At 39.4% G+C, this 22093-nt stretch overlaps 1 protein-coding gene across 3 annotated transcripts in view; it reads left to right on the top strand.

The window, feature by feature from the left end:
- Positions 1–22093, top strand: part of DNAH6 (dynein axonemal heavy chain 6) — a 315642-nt gene that overhangs the window by 8354 nt on the left and 285195 nt on the right. For all 3 annotated transcript variants that reach the window (XM_049856189.1, XM_049856188.1, XM_049856190.1), the window contains exons 3-4: positions 13764–13943; positions 17243–17499. In XM_049856189.1, coding sequence (XP_049712146.1) covers positions 13764–13943; positions 17243–17499 — 437 coding nt within the window. The remainder of the gene's footprint in view (positions 1–13763; positions 13944–17242; positions 17500–22093) is intronic.

Raw genomic sequence — 22093 nt, 5'->3', positions numbered from 1 at the left:
TTTTTAGGAATGATTTGTATACTGTTTGTGCCATGTATTAGGGCTCCTGGCATCATCCTTATTTTTTCTTCCATGATCTTTATCGTTTTAGATTTTATATTTAGGCCTTTGATCCATTCTGAGTTAGTTTTTGTGCATGGAGTGAGGTATGGGTCTTGTTTCATTTTTTTGCAGGTGGATATCCAGTTATGCCAGCACCATTTGTTAAAAAGACTGTCTTTTCCCTAATTAACTTTGGGCCTTTGTCAAATATCTGCTGCTAATATGTGGATGGATTTATGTCTGGATTCTCAGTTCTGTTCATTGGTCTGTGTATCTGTTTTTGTACCAGTACCATGCTGTTTTGACTACTGTGGCAGAATAATAGGTTCTAAAATCAGGAAGAGTGAGGCCTCCCACATTATTCTTCTTTTTTAGTAATGCTTTACTTATCCGGGGTCTCTTGTCCTTCTATATGAAGTTGGTGATTTGCTTCTCCATCTCATTAAAAAATGTCATTGGACTTTGGATGGGAATTGCATTGTATCTATAGATGGCTTTTGGTAGAATAGACATTTTTACAATGTTAAGTCTTCCTATCCATAAGCAAGGTATGTTTTTCCACTTATGTAGGTCTCTTTTGGTTTCTTGCAGTAACGTCTTGTAGTTTTCTTTGTATAGGTCTTTTACATCTCTGGTAAGATTTATTCCTAAATATTTTATCTTCTTGGGGGCTACTGTAAATGGTATTGATTTGGTGATTTCCTCCTCGATGTTCTTTTTGTTGGTATAGAGGAATCCAACTGATTTTTGTTTGTTTATCTTGTGTCCTGATACTTTGCTGATCTCTTCTATTAGTTTCAATAGTTTTTTTCTGAGGATTCTTTACGGTTTTCTGTGTATAAGATCATGTCATCTGCAAATAGAGATACTTTTACATCTTCCTTACCAATCTGGGTGCCCTTTATTTCTTTATTTAGCCTAATTACTCTGGATAGGACCTCCAGCACAATGTTGAATAAGAGTGGTAATAAGGGGCCTCCTTGTCTGGTTCCTGTTCTCAAGGGGAATGCTTTCAGAATCTCTCCATTAAGGATGATGTTGGCTGTTGGCTTTGTATAAATGCCCTTTATTATGTTGAGGTATTTTCCTTCTATTCCTATTTTGTTGAGAGCTTTTATCATGAATGGGTGTTGGACTTTGTCAAATGCCTTTTCAGCATCAGTTGATAAAATCATGTGGTTCTTGTCTTTTGTTTTATTTATATGATGGATTACATTAATTGTATTTCTAATGTCAAACCATCCCTGCTTACCTGGTATGAATCCCACTTGGTCAAGGTGAATTATTTTTTTGATATGTTGTTGAATTCTATTGGCTAGAATTTTGTTGAGCATTTTTGCATCTAAGTTCATGAGGGTTATAGATCTGTAATTTTCTTTTTTTGTGGTGTCTTTACCTGGTTTTGGCATCAGGGATATACTGGCTTCATAGAATTAGTTTGGGAGCATTCCTTCCTTTTCTATCCTCTGAAATACCTTTAGTAGCAGTGGTGTTACCTCCTCTCTGAAAGTTTGGTAGAAACTCTGCAGTGAAGCCGTCCGGCCAGCGTTTTTTCTTGTTGGGAGTTTTTTGATTACCTTTTCAATCTCTTGTTATGGGTCTATTTAGTTGTTCTACCTCTGTTTGTGTTAGTTTAGGTAGGTAGTGTGTTTCTAGGAATTCATCCATTTCTTCTAGGCTTTCAAATTTGTTAGAGTACAGTTTTTCATAGTAATCTGATATGATTCTTTTAATTTCAGTTGGATCTGTTGTAATATCACCCATCTCATTTCTCATTCGGGTATTTGTTTCCTTTCCTGTTTTTCTTTTGTCAGTCTGGCCAATGGTTTATCAATTTTGTTAATTTTTTCAAAGAGCCATGTTTTGGTCTTGTTAACTCTTTCTATTGTTTTTCTGTTCTCTAATTCATTTAATTCTGCTCTAATTTTTCTTATTTGCTTTCTTCTGGTGCCTGAGGGTTTCTTTGGTTGCTCTCTTTCCATTTCTTCAAGTTATAGGGACAGTCCTTTGATTTTGGCCCTTTCTTCTTTTTGTATGTGTGCATTTATTGACATAAATTGACCCCTGAGCACTGCTTTTGCTGTGTCCCAAAGGTTCTGAGAGGAAGTGTTTTCATTCTCATTAGATTCTATGAATTTCTTTATTCACCCTTAATGTCTTCTATAACCCAGTCCTTTTTGAGCAGGGTATTGTTCAGTTTCCAAGTATTCGATTTCTTTTCCCTGCTTTTTCTGTTATTGATTTCTTCTTTTATGGCCTTATGGTCAGAGAAGATGCTTTGTAATATTTCAATGTTTTGGATTCTGCAAAGGCTTGCTTTATGACCTAATATGTGGTCTATTCTAGAGAATGTTCCATGTGCATTAGAAAAGAAAGTATACTTGGCTGTTGTTGGGTGGAGTGTTCTGTATACGTCTATGAGGTCAAGTTGGTTGATTGTGGCATTTAGATCTTCTGTGTCTTTGCTGAGCTTCTGTCTGGATGTTCTGTCCTTCACTGAAAGTGGTGTGTTGAAGTCTCCTACTATAGTTGTGGAGCTATCTCACTTTTCAGTGCTGTTAGAGTTTGTTTTATGTACCTTGAAGCCCTGTTATTGGGCGCATAAGTATTTAATATGGTAATATCTTCCTGGTATATTGTCCCTTTAATCGTTGTATAGTGTCCTTCCTTATCCTTTGTGGTAGATTTAAGTTTGAAAGCTGTTTTGTTGGAAATTAGTATAGCCACTCCTGTTCTTTTTTTATTTGCTTGATATATTTTTTCCATCCTTTGAATTTTAATTTGTTTATGTTTTTAAGTTTAAGGTGTATCTCTTGTAGGCAGTGTATAGACAGATCATTTTTTTTATCCATTCTGCAACTCTGTGTCTCTTTACTGGTGTATTTAGACCATTTACATTCACCGTGATTATAGATAGGTATGAGTTTAGTTCTGTCATTTTGATGCCTTTTTTAGTGTGTTGTTGGCAGGTTCATTTTTCCAGTTACTTTTTTGTGCTGAAAAGCTTTTCTTTGTAAATTCTGCGTTCCTCTTTTTCATTGTTGTTGAATTTGTTTTTGCTGAATCTTTATGTTTTTCTTGTTTTTTATTTTGAAGTGTAGGATCGTTAGTCTTCTTTGTGGTTACCTTAATATTTTCTCCTGTTTTTCCAAGTTTAAACCCAACTTGTATCTCCCTGTATCCCCTTGATTTCCTCTCCATATGGAAGATCTATGCCTACTTTATTTAGTCTCTATTTATTTATTTAATGTTGTCATCTTTTATATAACGACATCACTGATTCCCTGTTTTGAGCATTTTTTTCTTGATTTATTTTTGTGATTTCCGTATCTGAGTTGATATCTGGTTGCTCTGTTCTGTGTTCCAGTGTTGGGTTGATATCACATATTGTTGATTTTCTAACCAGAGAATTCCCTTTAGTATTTGTTGTAGTTTTGGCTTGGTTTTTGCAAATTCCCTAAGCTTCTGTTTCTCTGTAAATGTCTTAGCTTCACCTTTTATTTGAGAGACAGTTTTGCTGGGTATATGATGATTTTTCTCCTTCGGTGCTTTATATGTGTCATCCCGTTGTCTTCTTACCTGCATGGTTTCTGCCAAGTAGTCTGAACTTATTCTTATTGATTCTCCTTTGCAGGTGACTTTTTGCTTATCCCTGGCTGCTCTTAAAATTTTCTCTTTACCTTTGGTTTTGGCAAGCTTGATGGTAATATGTCTTGGTGACTTTCTTCTAGGATCTACCTTATATGGGGTTCGAAGTGCATCTTGGATAGATATCCTTTCATCTTTCATGATGTCAGAAATCTTCAACCATTCTCTGTGTAGTTTCTGTTATCCCTCCCTGTTCTGGTATTGCAATCACTCACAAGTTTTTCTTCTTGAAAGAGTCCACATGATTCTTAGGGTTTCTTCATTTTTTTTTTTTAGCTTCTTTTATCTGATTTTTCTTTGAATATATTGTTGCCAAGTGTTTTATCTTCAGTCTCACTAACTCTGCCTTCCACTTCCTCAATTCTGCTCCTCTGACTTTCTATTGAGTTGTCTGATTCTGTAATTTTATCATTAATCTTCTGAATTTCTGATTGCTGTCTCTCTATGGATTCTTGCAGTTTATTAAATTTTTCATTATGTTCTTGAGTAATCTTTTTAATTTCTTCAACTGCTTTATCTGTGTGTTCCTTGGCTTTTACTGCGTGTTGCCCAATCTCGATCCTGGTGTCTTGAAGAGTTCTATACACTAATCTTTTGTAGTCTACATCTGGTAATTCCAGAAATACATCTTCACCTGGGAGAGTCCTTGATTCTTTGTTTTGGGAGTTCGTTGAAGCAATCACGTTCTGCTTCTTTATGGGATTTGATATCTACTATTGTCTCTGAGCCATCTATGGGTTATTCTATTAATTTATTTTGTTTGCTCACTGTGTCTTAGTTTCTTGCTTTGTTTTGATATACTCAAATAGGCTACTAGAGTGAGCTAGCTTGATTATTGGAGTCTTTGAACTACTAATGTCCTGTTACCAGATAGCTAGAGCTGTTACTAGGTATATGAGCCTAGGAGTCAATTCACTATTCTTGTATAGATTCAGCTCAGGTGTTCTGATAGTCAGCCACCTAGTGTGTGGTGTGGCCTCTCACCTACTATCTTAGAGGAGCAGTGGTGATGGGTGTACGCACAGGTTTCTGGTAGCATCAGGGGGTCACATCCTGAGGAAGTCAGGGTGCCGACAGCCTTCCCCCAAGTGTCACTGAGGAAGGAGCATCCCTGTTCTTTAGAGCCCTTTCATGGGTGGGCTCTGCAGCTGTACCTTAGGCACCCAGTGCTTATACCTGTAAGGACTGGTCGGAGCCACTATCCTTGGACCACTTTTGCGAGTGGCTAGGTGGCGTGGATGGAACCTCCAGCCCTCAGCCCCTACTATGTGTAGGTGAAGGCCTTGTTTAATAGACAGAGTGGTATCAAACCTCCAGAAGCTGCCTGTGCACCACACAACTGAAACAGTTACAGTCAGGCCTCAAACAAATTCGCCCTTGCAACATAATAGCCAGTTCCTGTCTCGTGTAGCGGCGCCTCCTGGAACCATGCAGGGGTGAAAGACAAAGTCTGTGGATCACTTGTGCCTGGACTGGAGCTGCTTCTGCTCTGAGCTTCCAGATTAGGGGAGTCAGCATAGTATTTTTCTCCCGTCTGTTAATTTGTTCCTTCTCCAAGGCCAGGAGAATGGCTCAGGGAGTGCAACAGAACCCATCTTAGGCCCAGGGAAATCAGCTGTTAATGAAGCTGGCTGGGGCAGAGGGAGGCGGGATCAGATAGATAGGAGTTTTTTCAAAAGAAGGAGCTATTAGATCCATGAGATAAATTAGACAAAATCACTTACCTTGTGCTGAGAGCACTGTTTTATCTCAGATTCCAGAGGGGTGTGTAGCCTGTGTGCACTGGTTGGGTCCCCACCAATACTGCCTCAAGGGGTTAGGGCTGCGTCTATGCTTGCCTTCTTCCTCTGAAGCAGCTATGTCCTAAACTCCACCACCAGTCCCACAGCCATCACACTAGGGGATCAGGGGTGCCAGCACTTCGGTTGCCTTCTTTTGCTGAAGCAGCTGCTTCCTAAACACACAGCCAGCACAGCTGCAGACACGCCACAGGGTCACTCTACTTGCCTCCTTTTGCTGAAGCAGCTGTGTCCCAGAAAACTACTATCAGCTCCACCGCAATCGCACCAAGGAACGTGCCAAGTATTCGGAGCTGAGGCGCTGCCACGGGCTTGGCAACTCCCAACTGCTTCTGCACTCTCTCTCCCTCCACCGTCACTCAGTCTGATTTCTTAACTTTGTCTTCGACGCTCCGGGTTCCTAGCTTGTTGTATACATAATCAGTTCAGTGTTTTTTCTGTTCTTTGTTGTAAGAGGGATCACCGGAAGCGTCTGACTATGCCATCTTGCCCCTCCTCCCTAGCTGCTCTTAAAATTCTCCCTTTATCTTTCGTTTTTGCAAGTTTGATTATGTCTTGGCGACTGTCTTTTGAGATCTACCCTGTGTGAGGTTCAATGAGCTTCTTGGATAGATATCTTCTCAGGGAAGTGTTCTGCCAACAAATCTTCAATAATTCTCTCAGCATTTTCTGTTATCTCCCCCTGTTCTGGCACTCCAAGCACTCGTAGGTTATTCCTCTTAATAGAGTTCCATGTAATTCTTAGGGTGTCTTCATTTTTTTTAATTATTTTATCTGATTTTTCCTCAAATAAGTTGGTGTCAAGTGCTTTGTCTTCAGTCTCACTAATTCTGACTTCTATTGCCTCAGTTTTGCTCCTATGACTTTCTATTGAGTTGTCTCATTCTGAAATTTTATTGTTAATGTTTTGGACTTCTGTTGTCTCTCTATGGATTCTTGCAACCTGTTAAATTTGTAACTATCCTCTTGTATAACCTTCTTAAGTTCCTCTGTTGCTTTGTTTGTGTGTTCCTTGGCTTGGTCTGCATTTTGCCTGGTTTCCTTCCTGATCTCTTTAAGAGCTCTGTATAGTCTAACTTGAATTCTAACTTCAGTAATTCCAAGATCTTATCTTCCTCTGGGAGGCTTCTTGGTTCTTTGTTTTGGTCACTTACTGAAGCCCTCATGTTCTGCCTGTTTATGTGATTTGACATTGACTGTTGTCTCCAAGCCATCAATAAGTTATTATATTTATTTATTTTATGTTTTCTTACTGTGCCCTAGCTTCTTGTTTTGTTTTGCTATGGCCCAATAGGTTGGTTGTGTGAGCTACTTTGATTATTGGCAGATTTGAAGCTGTCACATCCTGTCGCCAGGTGGTTAGAGCTGTTACGAGGTATGTGAGCCCAGGAGTCCATTTACTTTTCTTGTGTGGGTTCAGCTTAGGTGACCAGGTTTTCACTGAGTGTGTGGTGCAGGCTCTCACCTACAGTCCTAGATGCACAGGGCTACGTAGGGGTGATTGGAGTAGGCACAGGTATGTGCTCAGCAAGGTAAGGGGCTGGTGGCTGCCCCGAGTGCCTGAGTAGAAGGCATGTCCCTGTTCCCTAGAGCACTTGGGTGGGTTGGTTTTGCAGCTGGATTTTGGGCACCCAGTGCTGTTGGCTGTGAGGACTGGGAGGCACCACTTATTCTCAGATCCCTGTCACAGGTGGCCACGTGGAGTGGGTGGAGCCAGCAGTCCTCAGGCCTCTGATGTGGGTAGGTGAGGACCCTGCTTAATGGGCAGAGTGGTGTCAAATGTCATGAATCTGCCACTCCCCCTTAGCTGTTGCTGTTGAAAATAGGCTCCAGCTTTATACTCTGTTTTACTGTGCTACTGAGGACCTACACTGTTGAAATGGGCCCACACAGGTCTAGGCAGGGGTGAAAGGCATTCATAGTCCATGGATCCCTTATGCCTGTGCCTTGGCAAACGGGCTGTGCCTGCCCTGATTTCCTAGCTTAGGGGAGCTGGCAGATTATTTTTTCCTGGGAGAATGGCTTGGGTATGCAAAGGGTCCCACTTTCAGCCCAGGGGGCATGGCAATCATTGAAGCTGGACAGGGACTGGAGCAGAGCAAGGAGGGGTCGGGTAAATGCGAGAGAGGTACTTCCCAGAGGGGGGAGGTTTTTTTTTTTTGATCCTGCACAGTAGGTTAGACACTTGGACTTAACTTTTACAGAGTTAGCGTCACTTCCCCCTGGTTCTGCAGGCTTTAGCAGACTCTCCACAGCCCATCAAGAAGAGACAGATATGGCACTTGTGGGTAGGTGGGCGGGAGAAAGGAAAGGAAGGAAGGCAGATAAGAAACTGGAAACCGAGAGAAAGAAAAAAAAAAGAAAGAAAGGGTGGAGATGGCACACAGCACCAGGTATTCAGAAGATAAGAACAGAAGGAAAGTAGAGTGACAAGAAACCAAGAAATGAAGAAAAAGAAAAAGAAGGAAAAAAATGCCCCCAGGGATCCTACCAGCATGGCAGCACAGACTAGGGAAGTGGCTCCCAAGCTGCATGGTGCAGCCTGTCTAGATGGGGAGGAAATGGCACACAGTTCCAGGTATTCAGGAGACAGGAAAAGAAGGTAAGTTGAGAGAGACAAGACACTGAGAAATGAAGAAAAACAAAAAGGAAAAAAGAAAACAAAAAAAAAATTAAAAGGCCCCAAGGATCCCACCAGTGTGGCGGTGCAGACTAGGGAAGTGGTTCCCTGGTGGAGCAGCACTTCACAGACTGTCAAGAAGAAGAAAAGTTGGCATATGGAGCCAGATGTTTGAGAGAAAGGAAGGGAAGGAGGTGAGAGAGGGAAGAAACTAAAAGAAGTTGAAAAATGCGACAACAGAAACAAAGAAATGGCACTGAAGGAGCCAGGCAGTGTGGGTAGAGTGAATCCAAGTGTCACAGAGCTGGTGCCTCCCCAGCTGAGCTAGCACGGCCCACCAGGATTCGGCATAGGCTGAGCAGGGGGAAGAAGGGTGGGGTGTGGGAAAGCATGTGTCACTGGTTACCAGGTGCTCTGTCTCCTGCTGGGAGCTCCATGAAGCTGCTTTCCCATACTCCCTGTCCACTGATCTCCAACAGGAGTCCAAGATGCCGAATCCATGCTGCGTTAGCTGATGGGGGGCCTCCACTCCATATCTCTCCTCACTCTCTATTCTCTGTCAGTTTCTTATCCCATTTGGTGTTTGGTTGAATTCTTTATCTCTTCATTTGACTCTTAGGGCTCCAGGATTGGTGTTTGTCTCTGTTTTACTTAGTTTTTCTGGTCTTTACTTGGAGGGATGTTATGGTGCTTTTGTCTGTAGTGCCATGTTGGCTCCACCTCCTAGAGGTATCTTGTCTAACAACGGCATTGTATTTTTTTGTATGAAAGTGTCATAACACATTATCCATTAACTGGTCTCCTATTGCTGGGAGTTCAGATTATTTCCTTTTTTTTTTTTTTTTTTGTAGTTATTTTGCTATTACAAATAATGCTATATTGAATGGTTTTGTCCTTGTACTTATAAATATAGAGGTTGTAGGATGCCCTGGTGGAACCGTGGTTAAGAGCTTGGTTGCTAACCAAAAGGCCAGCAGCTCGAATCTACCAGTTGCTGCTTGGAAACTCTATGGAGCAGCTCCACTCTGTCCTATAGGGTCATTATGAGTAGGAATCAACTCCATGGCAATGATTTTTTTTAGGAGATATACATTTTTAATTTTGAAAAATATTGCCCAGTAACCCCCTATAAAAGGTGCTCTAGTGACACAAACAGTTAAGTGCTCGGTAACCCAAAGGTTGGCAATTCAAACCCATCCAGTGCCTCTGCAAAAGACCTATGTGCTCCCATAAAGATTATAACCAAGAAAACCCTATGGATCAGTTCTGTTCTGTCACACATGAGGTCACTATGAGTCGGAATTGACTGACAGCACATAACAGCAACAATAACAATCCTCTATAAAGATTTAACCATTTGACCTTTTTACTTACAGTGTATAAGAGGGGCTGTTTATTCACATCTTTGCTAAGCCTGGTGCTATCAGTTCTTTTATTTTTGCTACACTGATAGGTTAAAAATGGCATCACATTGTTGTTGCAATTTGCATCTTATTAGTGAAGTATATTTTCACTCATTCATTGACATATTTATTACTTACTTTGTGGATTATCTGTTTATAGCCCTTGCACACCTTAAAATTAGGTTGTCAAGCTTTCCTGAGCTCATTTTTTGAGGTTTTTGTACATGTGAATGTTAACACTTATTCCATTGTTTCTTAAACTTAAATACAGAAACATTCTTGAGGATCTCTAGGGCTGATTTGTTAGGTTTATTCTAGTGTTAATTTATATGCAAAAATATTAACTTAGGAATTAATTCCAATTGCTAATATATAAATTAATATCTTAAATACAAATAAATTTACAAAACCAGTAAAATTCAAAAAATAGAAAATGCGAAGTAACACATATTGTTGAGTTGAAACTAAACTCCCATTTGTAATGTAGATGTAGTACTGACTGCTGCTGCCCTGCTCTTCAGAGTTCACTGTGCTTATACTACCCCGTCTTAGTCATCTCGTGCTGCTATAACAAAAATACCACAAGTGGATGGCTTTAACAGCCGGAAGTTTATTTCCTCACAGTAAAGTAGGCTAAAAGTCCAAATTCAGGGCATGAGCTCCAGGGGAAGGTTTTCTCTCCCTGTCGGCCTTCTCATCAATCTTCCCCTGGACTAGGAGCTTCTCTGCGCAGGGACCCTGGGTCCAAAGGATGTGCTCTGCTCCTGGCATTGCTTTCATGGTGGTATGAGGTCCCCCTGTCCCTCGTCTAGCTTCTCTCTTTTAGATCTCAAAAGAGATTGTCTCAAGACACAATCCAATCTTGTAAATTCAGTCCTGCCTCATTAACCCAACTGTGGCCTATACCCCGTCCAAATCACAGAGGCAGGATTTACGAAAGTCACGCAATACTGGAATCTTGGCCCAGCCAAACTGATACACACATTTTTGGGGGGACATAATTCAATCCATGACATACCCCGTTTTGAACATGCATATGTAAATACCCTGTGCTGAACTTGCCGACATAACTGCCCCATGCTCTACATAACTCCCCTGTGCTCAACATGCCTACATAACTAACCCTGCACAGTGTGCCTACATAACTATCCCTGCAAAATGTGCCTACATAACTAGCCCTGCACAACATGCCTACACTAACTACCCATGCTCAATGTGCCTACACTAACTACCTGGCTCAATGTGCCTACAGTAACTACCTCTCCTCAATGTGTGTACACTAACTACCCCTGCTCAACTTGCCTATACAAATTACTCCTGCTCAAAGTGCCTACACTAACCACTTACAGTAACTACCTCTGCTCAGTGGGCCTACACTAACTACCCCTGCTTAGTGTGCCTACGCTAACTACCCATGCTCAGCGTGCCTACACTAACTATCCATGCTCAGTGTGCCAACACTTACTACCCCTGCTCAACATGCCCACACTACCCTTGCTCAAGGTGCCTATACTAATTACTTCTGCTCAATGTGCCTACACTAACTACCTACAGGAACTACCCCTGCTTGGCGTGCCTATGCTAAATACCCCTGCTGAGTGTGCCTACACTAACTACCCCTGCTCAACGTGACTACACTAATTACCCTTGCTCAGTGTGCATGCACTAACTACCCCAGCTCAGTGTGCCTACACTAACTACCCTTACTCTCTGTGCCTATACTAACTATCCATGCTCAGTGTGCTTAGCCTAACTACCTCTGCACAGTGTGCCTGCAGTAACTTCACCAGCTCAGTGTGCCTACACTAACTACCTCTGCTCAGTGTGCCTACACTATCTACCCTTCCTGACAGTGCCTACACTAACTACTCATCCTCAACGTGAATAATTACCCCTGTGTCTAAGGATATATCCATTTAGGAATGTATAGTAGGATTACTGTATTCTAAGTCACTTGGCCATGTGTATAGTTGTGCTACAAACTAGGTACACATTTGTGTTTGCTTCATATTTTTTGTGTTCTTTTAGCAATTCACTTTTAAAATTTAACTGTGTTTTGTAATTATGTAAAACATTAAAATAGTTACAAAATCAAATCTACAAAATTGTATACCAAAACGACTTATCTCTACCTTATAATCAGCTTCCTGCTATAGTAACATATTTTTTAATTTTATAGTTTCTTTCCATTTTTAGAAGTATAAACAAATTATATACACATACATATGCATGTAAATTTGTATCCCCCAATTTCTTAGACAAAGGGTGCTGTACTGCATACATTTTCTAACCTGTTCTTTTCACGTAATGATGTATACTGCTGTTCAATCTGTATACATTTATTGATATCATTAATATATATGACATCAGTTTAGTTCTCTCTTATTATTATTTTATATATATGTATATACTTGTGTGTGTAAGTGAATGTGTGAATATATTTTGTAAAAATGTCTTATTTACAGTTAATATTTGCAACATATTTGTTGTTGTTAAGTACCGTTGAGTAGGTTCTGACTCATAACGATCCTATGTGCTACAGAACAAAACACTGCCCAGTCCTTCGCCATGCTCACAATCCTCGTTATGCTTAAGCCCAATGTTGCAGCCATTGTTGCCTTCTAAATCCAACCTGTTCTTTGTCTCTTTTCTGTGTTTTATTGTGTTCTTTGAGTTGATTGTTTTTTAGTTCCTTTTTTCAAACTACTCGTTGAAATTTATACACTTTTACTGTTAGTTGCGGTAGAAATTACAACATGCATCTTAAAGTTATCAAAGTTCAATGTTAATTAATAACTTTACCTTCCTACCAGATTACACCCTTGTATACCATTTATCATCTATTTTATTTCTGTATTTTAAAGTCCACAACATTGTTATTACTCTCTATTCTGCTGATATTTGTTTGAATCTAGCCAGTATTTATTGCTTTTCATTTCTTACTGCATTTCTTTCCTGCTGCCTGAAGAAATCCTTTAAAATTTATTTTATTGCAATTGTACTGGTGATGGATTTTATCATTTTTTGCTTGTATGACAATGTCTTTATTACTACAGTTCTTAAAAGATATTTTCACAGGGCATAGAATTCTATATTGAGAATTTCAGTCCACTCTTTTCTGACTTCCATTGTTGCTATTGAGAAGTCAGGTATTTTTCACAAATTTGAAGACAACAATCTGTTACTCTACATTGTGTTCTCAATGTATGGGAGGGAAGTAGTTGTGTATTTAACTCCCAGTGTTTCTTTACTTTAGTCCTAATTATATCTAGTAGTGATATGTTGTTAGCATATTTACTTAATTTCCTTAATTTCAGCTAAGTTTTCTTGTTCACATTCACTGGGCTATTGGGCTTCAGAGAAGGGTTTTGTAAATGTGCATTTATCTTTCTATCATTTTTGCTGATCATTGTTTGGCCCCCTGTAGTCATTCTGTCCAAACCAACACTGCCTCTAATCCCTTTTCTTAACTTGTGATTCTGGTCTCTATTCCTTTTTAGCACTATTACATAGCTGAGATCTCCCCCCATTTCTGTAGCATCAGCTAATCTTTTCTTCCATGAATGGTTCAAGAGGATTTTGTCTAAAACCAAATGTAATTTACATATATCTAGAAACTTAACATCTGTTTCTGCTCACTCTTAAGCCTTTTTTTCTCATCTCTGATTAGCTATCATGCTGGACTTATAATGCTTAGTAGCTAAAAGCCATTCTGATGAATTACTTGCTTTAGTGTATTATGTGAAAAACTAGGTTTTTGTTGCCTTTAATAGCGTTGCCTTAGTTTTAAGCTTGATTAGCCTAAAATAATGCCACCATTTCTTAGACCTTCAATCAGTTATGGCTATGGGAAGTGACTGATTACTTTTGGGTAGGGTGGAAGAGTTGCACACTCCTTCACACATTAGCAGTGGTGGTGAACGGGGCGAATGGTGGGTGTTTGTAATGGGCAACTGATGGGTGTGTGATCTCATGCGTCTGAGCTGTTTCTGAATGGCCTTATCCCAGCAGCATTCATTGGTCATTTAAGATATAAAATGAGTAGAGACCAGGGAGAAAAATCTTAGTCAGACAATAAGTCAGGGATAGACAATGATGGTAGCTGCTGCTAGGATTTGCCTTGGATAGGAAGTCCGTCCAAGGAGAAGATGAATTTTCAACAGAGAAGAGTCCAAAGGTAGTGAAGAATAAGAAGTATTTACAGATTTGTCTTATGTGAAAAAGATTAACATGTCTTTTTATTCTCCGAAGCCAGTGCTAAAAGTCTACCAAGATCGTAAACAGCCAGAATACATATATGAACAGAACCGATTTCAGTTAATTGCTTCCGGAACCTTAAAACCTCTAGCAGTCACTGGAGAACAAACTTCTGTTGGATCTGAACCACTGGCTAAGATTCCTGAGTATCAAGATGCTATGAAAAAAATGCAGGTACAGGATTAAAATACTTAATTGAATATTAATCTAAGTTTCATATAGCATTGTCAATGTGCTTTTAACTCATAAAAATAGCGGCAGAATCTTTTTCTATCAGGTTGCATAATGGATTTGGGGAATAGAATATTTCTTAGTTCTTCCTATGTAAGGAAAACTTGGACTGTAGAGTAAAATCGTAAAGGAAACTTTCAACATCTGTACAGTGTCTTCTGATCTTTTCTTGCATGCCAAATGGGCTAAATAGTATTTTGAATGTTATTATAACTCATATAAAATTTTTGTCATTTTTACAAAGTCAGTCATTGAAGGCCTTGGTGAAGGGTAATAAAATAGAGACTGAATCAACTAGAAAGACAACTTTTCTGACTAGTGAGAATTGTAGAGTGAGGAAGTTGTCTTGTAGGAAATCAGTGAACAGTAGCTCAAGGGAGACATGACCAGAGCTTGAATTAATATGAATGCCAATAGGTAATTAAAGAAAGGAACAGAGGCGGTTGAACATGTGAAGGCCACACCCACAATAAAGATACCAATAGAGGTTTTTATTGAGAGGATCCTTTAATGCTCGTTAAATATTTCAGTGCTGGTTGATATTGGGCTAGAGTGCTGGAAATGCAGAGTTGAAGACAAGCTCTGTCCTTAAAGTTTTCATAGTCTGGAGGAAGGCAGATAGACAGGTGAACCCTCAAGCGCAGTGTGATGTGATAAGAGCTCTCATTGGTCATTTAAGGAACAAAATGATGGGAGACCGAATAGAGCAGAGACTTACATCCAGTGGCCAGGACGTAGTCAGTGGAAGGAAAGCCACTCTAGGAAGTTGCTCTAAGCTCAGAGGAATAAGTGCAAGTTAATGAGGCAGAGAAGGTGGGAGAATCAGGGCCTTGAGAAGAAGCTAGTAAAAAGAAGCTAGCTCACTGTGGATATGGATGAGATCATTCTGGCAGAATTAAATCATATAATAAATTGTATGAAATTGTATAGCCCCAGTTAACACGGTTTTTGGGAAGTGGGGAGAGAGAGAGCTACCTTAAATAGGGCCAGGAAAAATCTGACTGCCTCCAAATTAATTCATTTGGTATAAAGTGGACTTTAACAGCTTGAATCTGAAGAAGAGGTGAGACATTGTCTGGGCATCTAAGATGGACGGGAGTGCTGAGAAGGAATGTGTACTTTCGAAATATGCTTCCTGCTTGTAGCTGTCAGTGAAGAATCCAGTAAAGAGTTAGGGCTTAAATGGAAATGTGGGAGAAAGAGGGTAATGTATATGAAAGAATACTTATTCTGAGAAGGGGGTTAATTTTTGGATATCAGTTTCTTGGAATGAGTTTAGAATGGAAATGCAACAATGAGAATTTCTTGGAAGATAAAGAAGAAAGGAAGGAAAGTTGGAGGCTTCTGGTAATTAAGGAAGATTAGTGACTTGTCAGGTTGGAACCAGGCATTCATCAGAGAGGAGGACTACAGGTGTTCCAAAACCAAAAAAAACAAACCCAGTGCCGTCGAGTCAATAGCGACCCTATAGGACAGAGTAGAACTGGCCCATAGAGTTTCCAAGGAGAGCCTGGCGGATTCGAACTGCTGACCCTTTGGTTAGCAGCCATAACACTTAACCACTATGCCACCAGGGTTTCTGTAGTCTTTCTGAATTAATGCCTTCTTTAAAGCCCCACCCAAAGAATCTGAATATATGTTACTGCATAAATTGAATCACATCTTCCTGCTGAATTGCATAATTAGAAATAAACGCCTCAGTGAAACTGTGTAGCCATATTATTGAAAAAAATCTTTCACTTAGAATGCAATAAAACTTTTAAAAGGATGTGTTAAAGAGATTTTTTTGTTAAAATATTAATACTTTACTCTCATAAAATATTAAAATCGATCATAGCCCTTGTTGAAACATTGGGCTGGGCAGTGTGCATTTTTTCTGATTCTGGGTATTTTCAGGTGTAGCCTACTCTTTCATGTGAGAAAACAGTGCCATTGGCGCCATCCCTAGCCAATGAATGAAAGAAGCACTTTTTTAAATTTAAAGATGTGTTTCCTTCCATTTTTGTACCATGGGACACAGCTCTTGAACTTTCCAGACTTCTCTCACAGTTCTGTGCAACTGGGTTTGTTTAATCAGAGACTAATGATCCCTGTGAATACAAACTTTTTGGAGCAGTTGTTCCACAGAGCTTGTGATAATCAATCTCTTGCAGAAATGGCAACCTCTATCAGCTACACTAACAGGAAATAGAGAAATTGTTTATATCTTTAAATTAGTTTTTTTCATCAAAGCATTCCACTATAAGAATTCCTTTATCTTAAAGCCAGTTACCCCTGTACTGTCAGAGAAGCAAAGTGGTGAGGACTGGAGTTAGCGTCAGATTTCCTCAAACAGAGTGATCAGCCTCCTTCACAGTAGGAAAGTATGTGAGTGATGTTGCCTTGGGTTTGTCAGGAAGGAACAAGGGAGTGTGAGCAGTGACATGGAGAGTGCAGACAGTGAAATCTGGTGATGAGAGCAGAGCTCAGTGTGTGAGCAGGGTGGGGAGGAGGACTTAGCCTTGAGGCTCTAACCTTGGTTCCTTGGCCGGTAGCAGGTTAGAAATGCAGAATTTCAGGCTCTGCCCCAGAGTGACTGAATCAGAATCTGCATTTTAGCAAGATCCCCAGGTAGTTCATAAAAAACATAGGCACATTTAAATTGGAGAAGCTCCACCTACAGAATGGGCAATTATTAGTTAATAAATATGTGCTTCTCTAAGGCTGTGGCACAGTAATTCCCAGTGCTCAATATGACCACCCCTCACATTCACAAAAAAAGTAGTTCAGTAGGAGTTATAATAATAGCTGTCCAGGGTCTCATCCATAGGAAAACACCAGGGTTGTCAGAATAGGTCAGGAGGTTGAGGGGAGAAACCACAGCCAGGGTGAATGCAGAGCCACTGAGCAAAAAGCGCTGGGCTCCCATTAACCCCAGGAAGATGGTGTTATTTGGATGTAATGGACACTGAGTTAAAGGAGAGGAGAAGGCAGTGGTAGTGGCCACTGTGGCAGTTTTTTGGGAAGGGGATGGGTATCTGGGGAGGGAGCACTGAGAAGGAATACCATGGCCTAACAACAATTTGAAAATTTTCAATTCCAAAATGCTTGCCTCTGATCCCTTGATGTCTCCTGCAGAAAAAAAAAAAAGCAGTGTAATAATTAATTAGTACTTGAGGGTAATAGTGTGTCACTTCTTTATAGCTTAGTTTTTTGCAAAAACTCTTTATGTACAACAATCGTTTGTTTTGTTTTAAATACAGCGGCCCTCTGTTGAAATGTTCTCTCCCTCTCCGCCCAAACTGCCACGCACCAGTCTTGGAAAACGAGGTCTCCACAAGACTAGTTCTTCAACTCACCCTGAGCATATTTTCCATGACCGGGAAGAGGTTATTAAAGCCAACATCCGTGATCCCTTGCAAATCATTAAAATAGTACGTGAAAATGAAAATCTTGGATTTCTTTATATGATCCCTGCAGTGGCAAGGTCTTCCATTGAATATGACACATATAACCTCAAGTGAGTTCTCTTTCATGAAGCAATTTATTTAACATTGAAAACTATAAATAAGATTGCAAATATCCATAATTGATTGAGCATTAATGATACATATGATCAAATATAATTATGGTTGTCATCAAATGATAAATGGATTCCAATCACAACAATCTTATTTATTTTTCCCATTTATCTTTTATTTCTCTATTTAAGGGCATAGATAATTTTTATGCAGTCATGCACTGTTAGTTGTGCTTCTCATACACTTACATAATGTCCTACTGTTATAGGACAAGGCTCCCCAGCTTGGGACTAAGTCCTGTTCAGGTTCTTGCCGTCTACTGACTAAGAATGACCAGAAGAGGCTCAGAAGTTCCACACGAACAAAGGTTTATTAATGACAAGAAAAAAGAGCTTGTGAGGGAGGGATGGAGAGGGGCCTCTGCCTACGCTAGCCTCTAGTTTCTCCCTGAATGGATGTTTTCTTGGAGATTATAAGGGGTTTTAGGCAGGAAGGATCTCATGTTTTATTCATTGCTTTCTGGGGAAAAAGGTGGGGCTTTCTGAGAAATAGACCAAAAAAAAAAAAACAACCAAAAACCAAGGCCCTCCAGTCAATTCTGACTCATAGTGACCCTATAGGACAATAGAACTGGCCCGTAGAGTTTCCAAGGAGCACCTGGCGGATTCAAACTGCCAACTGTTTGGTTAGCAGCCACAGCGCTAACCACTGTGACACCAGGGTTTCTGACCATTAGTTAAAAAAAAAGGAAAGTATAAATAAATTCTGCGTATTTAGCTGAGATAACGCCTAGGCACGTGTTGGGGAACTTTTTAAGGTAATTAAAGCAACAGGTTTATCTATAGGCTCTAATTTAACAACTCGATGAAGTTTTTTCTAAGGCCAGTTGTGGGAACACTCTTAACAAGCGCGACTGAGCTTTGCTTTTCGAAAGGCAACTTTAACAGAAGCCTAAAGGTTATCAGATGTGTAGAAGTAAAATCCTCAGTTTAATTTCCGAATCCAGTGCTTAATTTTAGTTCTGAAATCTCTCCAGTTGGACCTACCGGCACCTCAGTATTTAAAAGTTCCTCACACAGTAGCAAGAAAGGCTTTGCTGCTCCAAGAGAATGTTCACAAGCAACAGGATGCCTCCTGTCTTCGCACTGACAGAGTAAACACTGAGTCTCACCCAGTCAGGGTTGCCGCTGACTGTGCATCTTTTCAGTGTCTCTAGTAAAAAAGCAAGTTGAAGATTTTGTTTCCAACTTGAAATACGCAAGATGTTGAGGGTAAGCGTGCTTATGTAAGTTTTTGAATTGCAGAATAAGATAAAAAAAAAATTTGTGTGTGTGAAACTAATCGTTAACAGTGAAGATCATTCCTGTGAATTTAGGGGGGATTCTGGTGGCTGGTGGTTATGAGCTACGGCTGCTAACCAAAAAGGCCGGCAGTTGGAATCCACCAGGCACTCCTTGGAAACTCCGTGGGGCAGTTCTTCTACTCAGTCCCGTAGGGTTGCTATGGGTCGGAATCGACTTGACGGCAATGGGTTTGGCTTGGTTTTTGGTTTCCTAAGCAATTTTCTTAGATTTTTCTGATTATCCATTCTACCTGTCTTTTCCTCCTTTCTTCTTGTTTGACTTTTGATGTTATCAACTAGACAAAACCTGAGTCTTAATCGAATTTCTTGTTTTTTAAAAATTAAAAATAATTTTCTAAAAGATAATTTTTAAATATATTTGTAATAAAATTAATTTATTAAAGGGGACTATAGACCTTTACAATTTTTAGAGTATTTTTGATCATACATGCATTTAAGTAATATTTATGTTTTGTTAATTTTTCATAATTTTATTTCTTAAATTAATGAAATCTATATATCAGTGCTTTCTGTTTTTCTTACATTATTGTTTGTTAAATCTTTTAAAGTATTTTTAATGCAAATCACCTAAATTTTTTTTAATCCATTTTCTGACGCCATTAAGGTCTATAATTTCCTTGAATAATTTATGGTTAAATAGATTTAATTTTGAAAGATATTTATCTTTCCACTCTAATGGACAATTTTCATTAAAACTGAAAAATAATTAGATGTACAGGACAAACAGTAGTCCAAAAGAAAAAGAAAAGAAGTCAGGAACTACTTAGACAACAAAATTAGGAGAATCTCAAACTTGGATTTATGAATCTCAATCATGCTGCATCCTTTTGCCAAAATATTTTACTTGCATGGAAATGATGGCAGTGTTACCAAATGAGCCAGTGGCGCCAAGCAAGCTGTATGAATCCCTACCATAAGACATCCATCCTGCCCAGAAAAGGGTTTGAAGTTTTTAAAGCATATGCAAGAACAAAATATGAAACGAAATTCTGTTTTGAGTTTAGTATCAGATCAAGAAACTGTGAATTGCAAGAATATGTGATATCTAATGTCAGCTTGACCTGCTATCGCAGAGTTACAGTTTTACCATGCAGGCTGGAAAGAATGTCCATTACATCTAGAGTTTGTTCTGACAGCCCTGATATTTAAGTAATGCATTATTTTATTCACAGAGGAACTCCCATATGCAAGTGTTTCCCTGCAGTGATGAATTCCAAATTAATATCAAAATGGTGAATACAATAAAATTCAAGGTCCAACGTAACCATCTGTTTTCAGTTTATACAAGAACTTAGAGCAGAACACTGCTTTTGTTGTTTCATTCTGAAGTGCATGGTGATCCAAAGGAAAGATTTTGTCAAGAATTGGAAAATACTTTGTGAACGATTCAACTTTGCAGATTTAGTGAAGGATAGTTCTTGGTTTCACAACTGGGTTACTTAATTGTCATTTGAGCACCTGAATGAACTTAATAAACCATGGGCTGCCTGAAAATATATTAATACATACTAACAAAGATTAAAGATTCAAAGCAAAAATTCAACTTAGGGATTTTTTTATTTGAACGTAAAGAAAGATTGTCAAAGTAAAAGAAAATCCTTGACAACTTCAATATTTCTCCATTTTTCATGACGTTTCTTATTGGTCCAGTTGTGAGGGTTTTTGTTTTCTTTATGTTGAGGCGAAATCCATGCTTAAGGCTGTAATATTTGATATTCATCAGTAAGTGCTTCAAGTCCTCTTCCCTTTCAGCAAGAAAGATTGAGTTATTTGTATATCATAGGTTGTTAATTATTCTTCCTCCATTCCTGATGCCTGGCTCTTCTTCATATAGTCCAGCTTCTCGGATTAGTTGCTCAGCATAAAGGTTGAATAAATATGGTGACAGGGTACAGCCCTGATGCACACCTTTTCTGATTTTAAACTGTGCAGTATCCCCTTATTCTGCCTGAACGACTGCCTCTTGGTCTATGTACAGGTTCCTCATGAGCACAATTAAGTGTTCTGAAATTCCCATTCTATGCAATGATATCCATAATTTGTTATGATCCACATAGCTGAATGTCATGGAAGCAGCAGTCAAGAAATCAAACAAAATATTGCATTGGGCAAATCTGCTGCAAAAGACCTCTTCAAAGTACTGAAAAGCAAAGCTGTCACCTTGAGGACTAAGGTACACCTGACCAAATGATATTTTCAATTGCCTCATATGGATGCAATAACCGGACAATGAATAAGGAAGACCGAAGAAGAATTGATACATTTGAATTACGGTGTTGGTGAAGAATATTGAATATACCATGGACTGCGAGAAGAATGAACAAATCTGTCTGGGAAGAAGTACAACTAGAATGCTCCTTGGAAGTAAAGAAGACCATGAACTTATTTGTCAGAAATACTTTTTTTAAATCAACAAGTATGCCTGTGGACCTTGTTGAAAGATTACACAGGAATCAAATAGCCTATATCTGTGGAAGAGATGATGGAGAAGCTCAATATCATCAAGACAAAGCCAGGGGCCACCAGTGGAACAGACCATCAATTGCTCATATGCAAGTTCAAGTTGAAACTGAAAGATATCAGAGCAAGTCCATCAGAGCCTAAGTATGACCTTGAATATATCCAGCCTTAATTTAGACTATAGATTTGTCCTGGACAGAGCAGGAGAAAAATGTAGGATGGAATTCAAATTCACATAAAAAGGCCACAGTTAATGGTCTGACACAGAGTGGCAGAACCCCCGAAACTGTGACCCCCAGATGGTGTTTTAACTCCAAACTGAAATCATTCCCCAAGCCCACCCTTCAGACAAACACAGGACTATAAAACAACAAATAATACATGTGAGGAACATGCTTCTTAGTTCAATCAGATACACAAGACCAAATGGACAGCTCCTGTCCAAAAGCAGGATAAGGAGGGAGGAAGGGACAGGAACGGGATGAATGAACACAGGGAACCTGGAGTGGAAAGGGGGAGGAGGGTGCTATCACATTGTGGGGACTGCATCCAATGTCACAAAACAATATGTGCATAAATTTTTCAATGAGAAATTACCTTGAGCTGTAAACTTTCACCTGAGGCACAAAAAAATAAAAAGAATGAAGAATAAGTCTTTATATTGCTAAAAAGTGATCTCCAGAATATAAGTGAGGGAAAGAAAAAAAAAAAGAATAGATTTGACACCCTGAACACTAATGACTGATGATCAGAAGATTTGTGGGAAGGCA

The sequence above is a fragment of the Elephas maximus genome, chromosome 17 (assembly GCF_024166365.1).
Source record: "Elephas maximus indicus isolate mEleMax1 chromosome 17, mEleMax1 primary haplotype, whole genome shotgun sequence".
Lineage (NCBI taxonomy): Eukaryota > Metazoa > Chordata > Mammalia > Proboscidea > Elephantidae > Elephas > Elephas maximus.
This window is presented reverse-complemented; position numbering and strand designations above follow the sequence as displayed.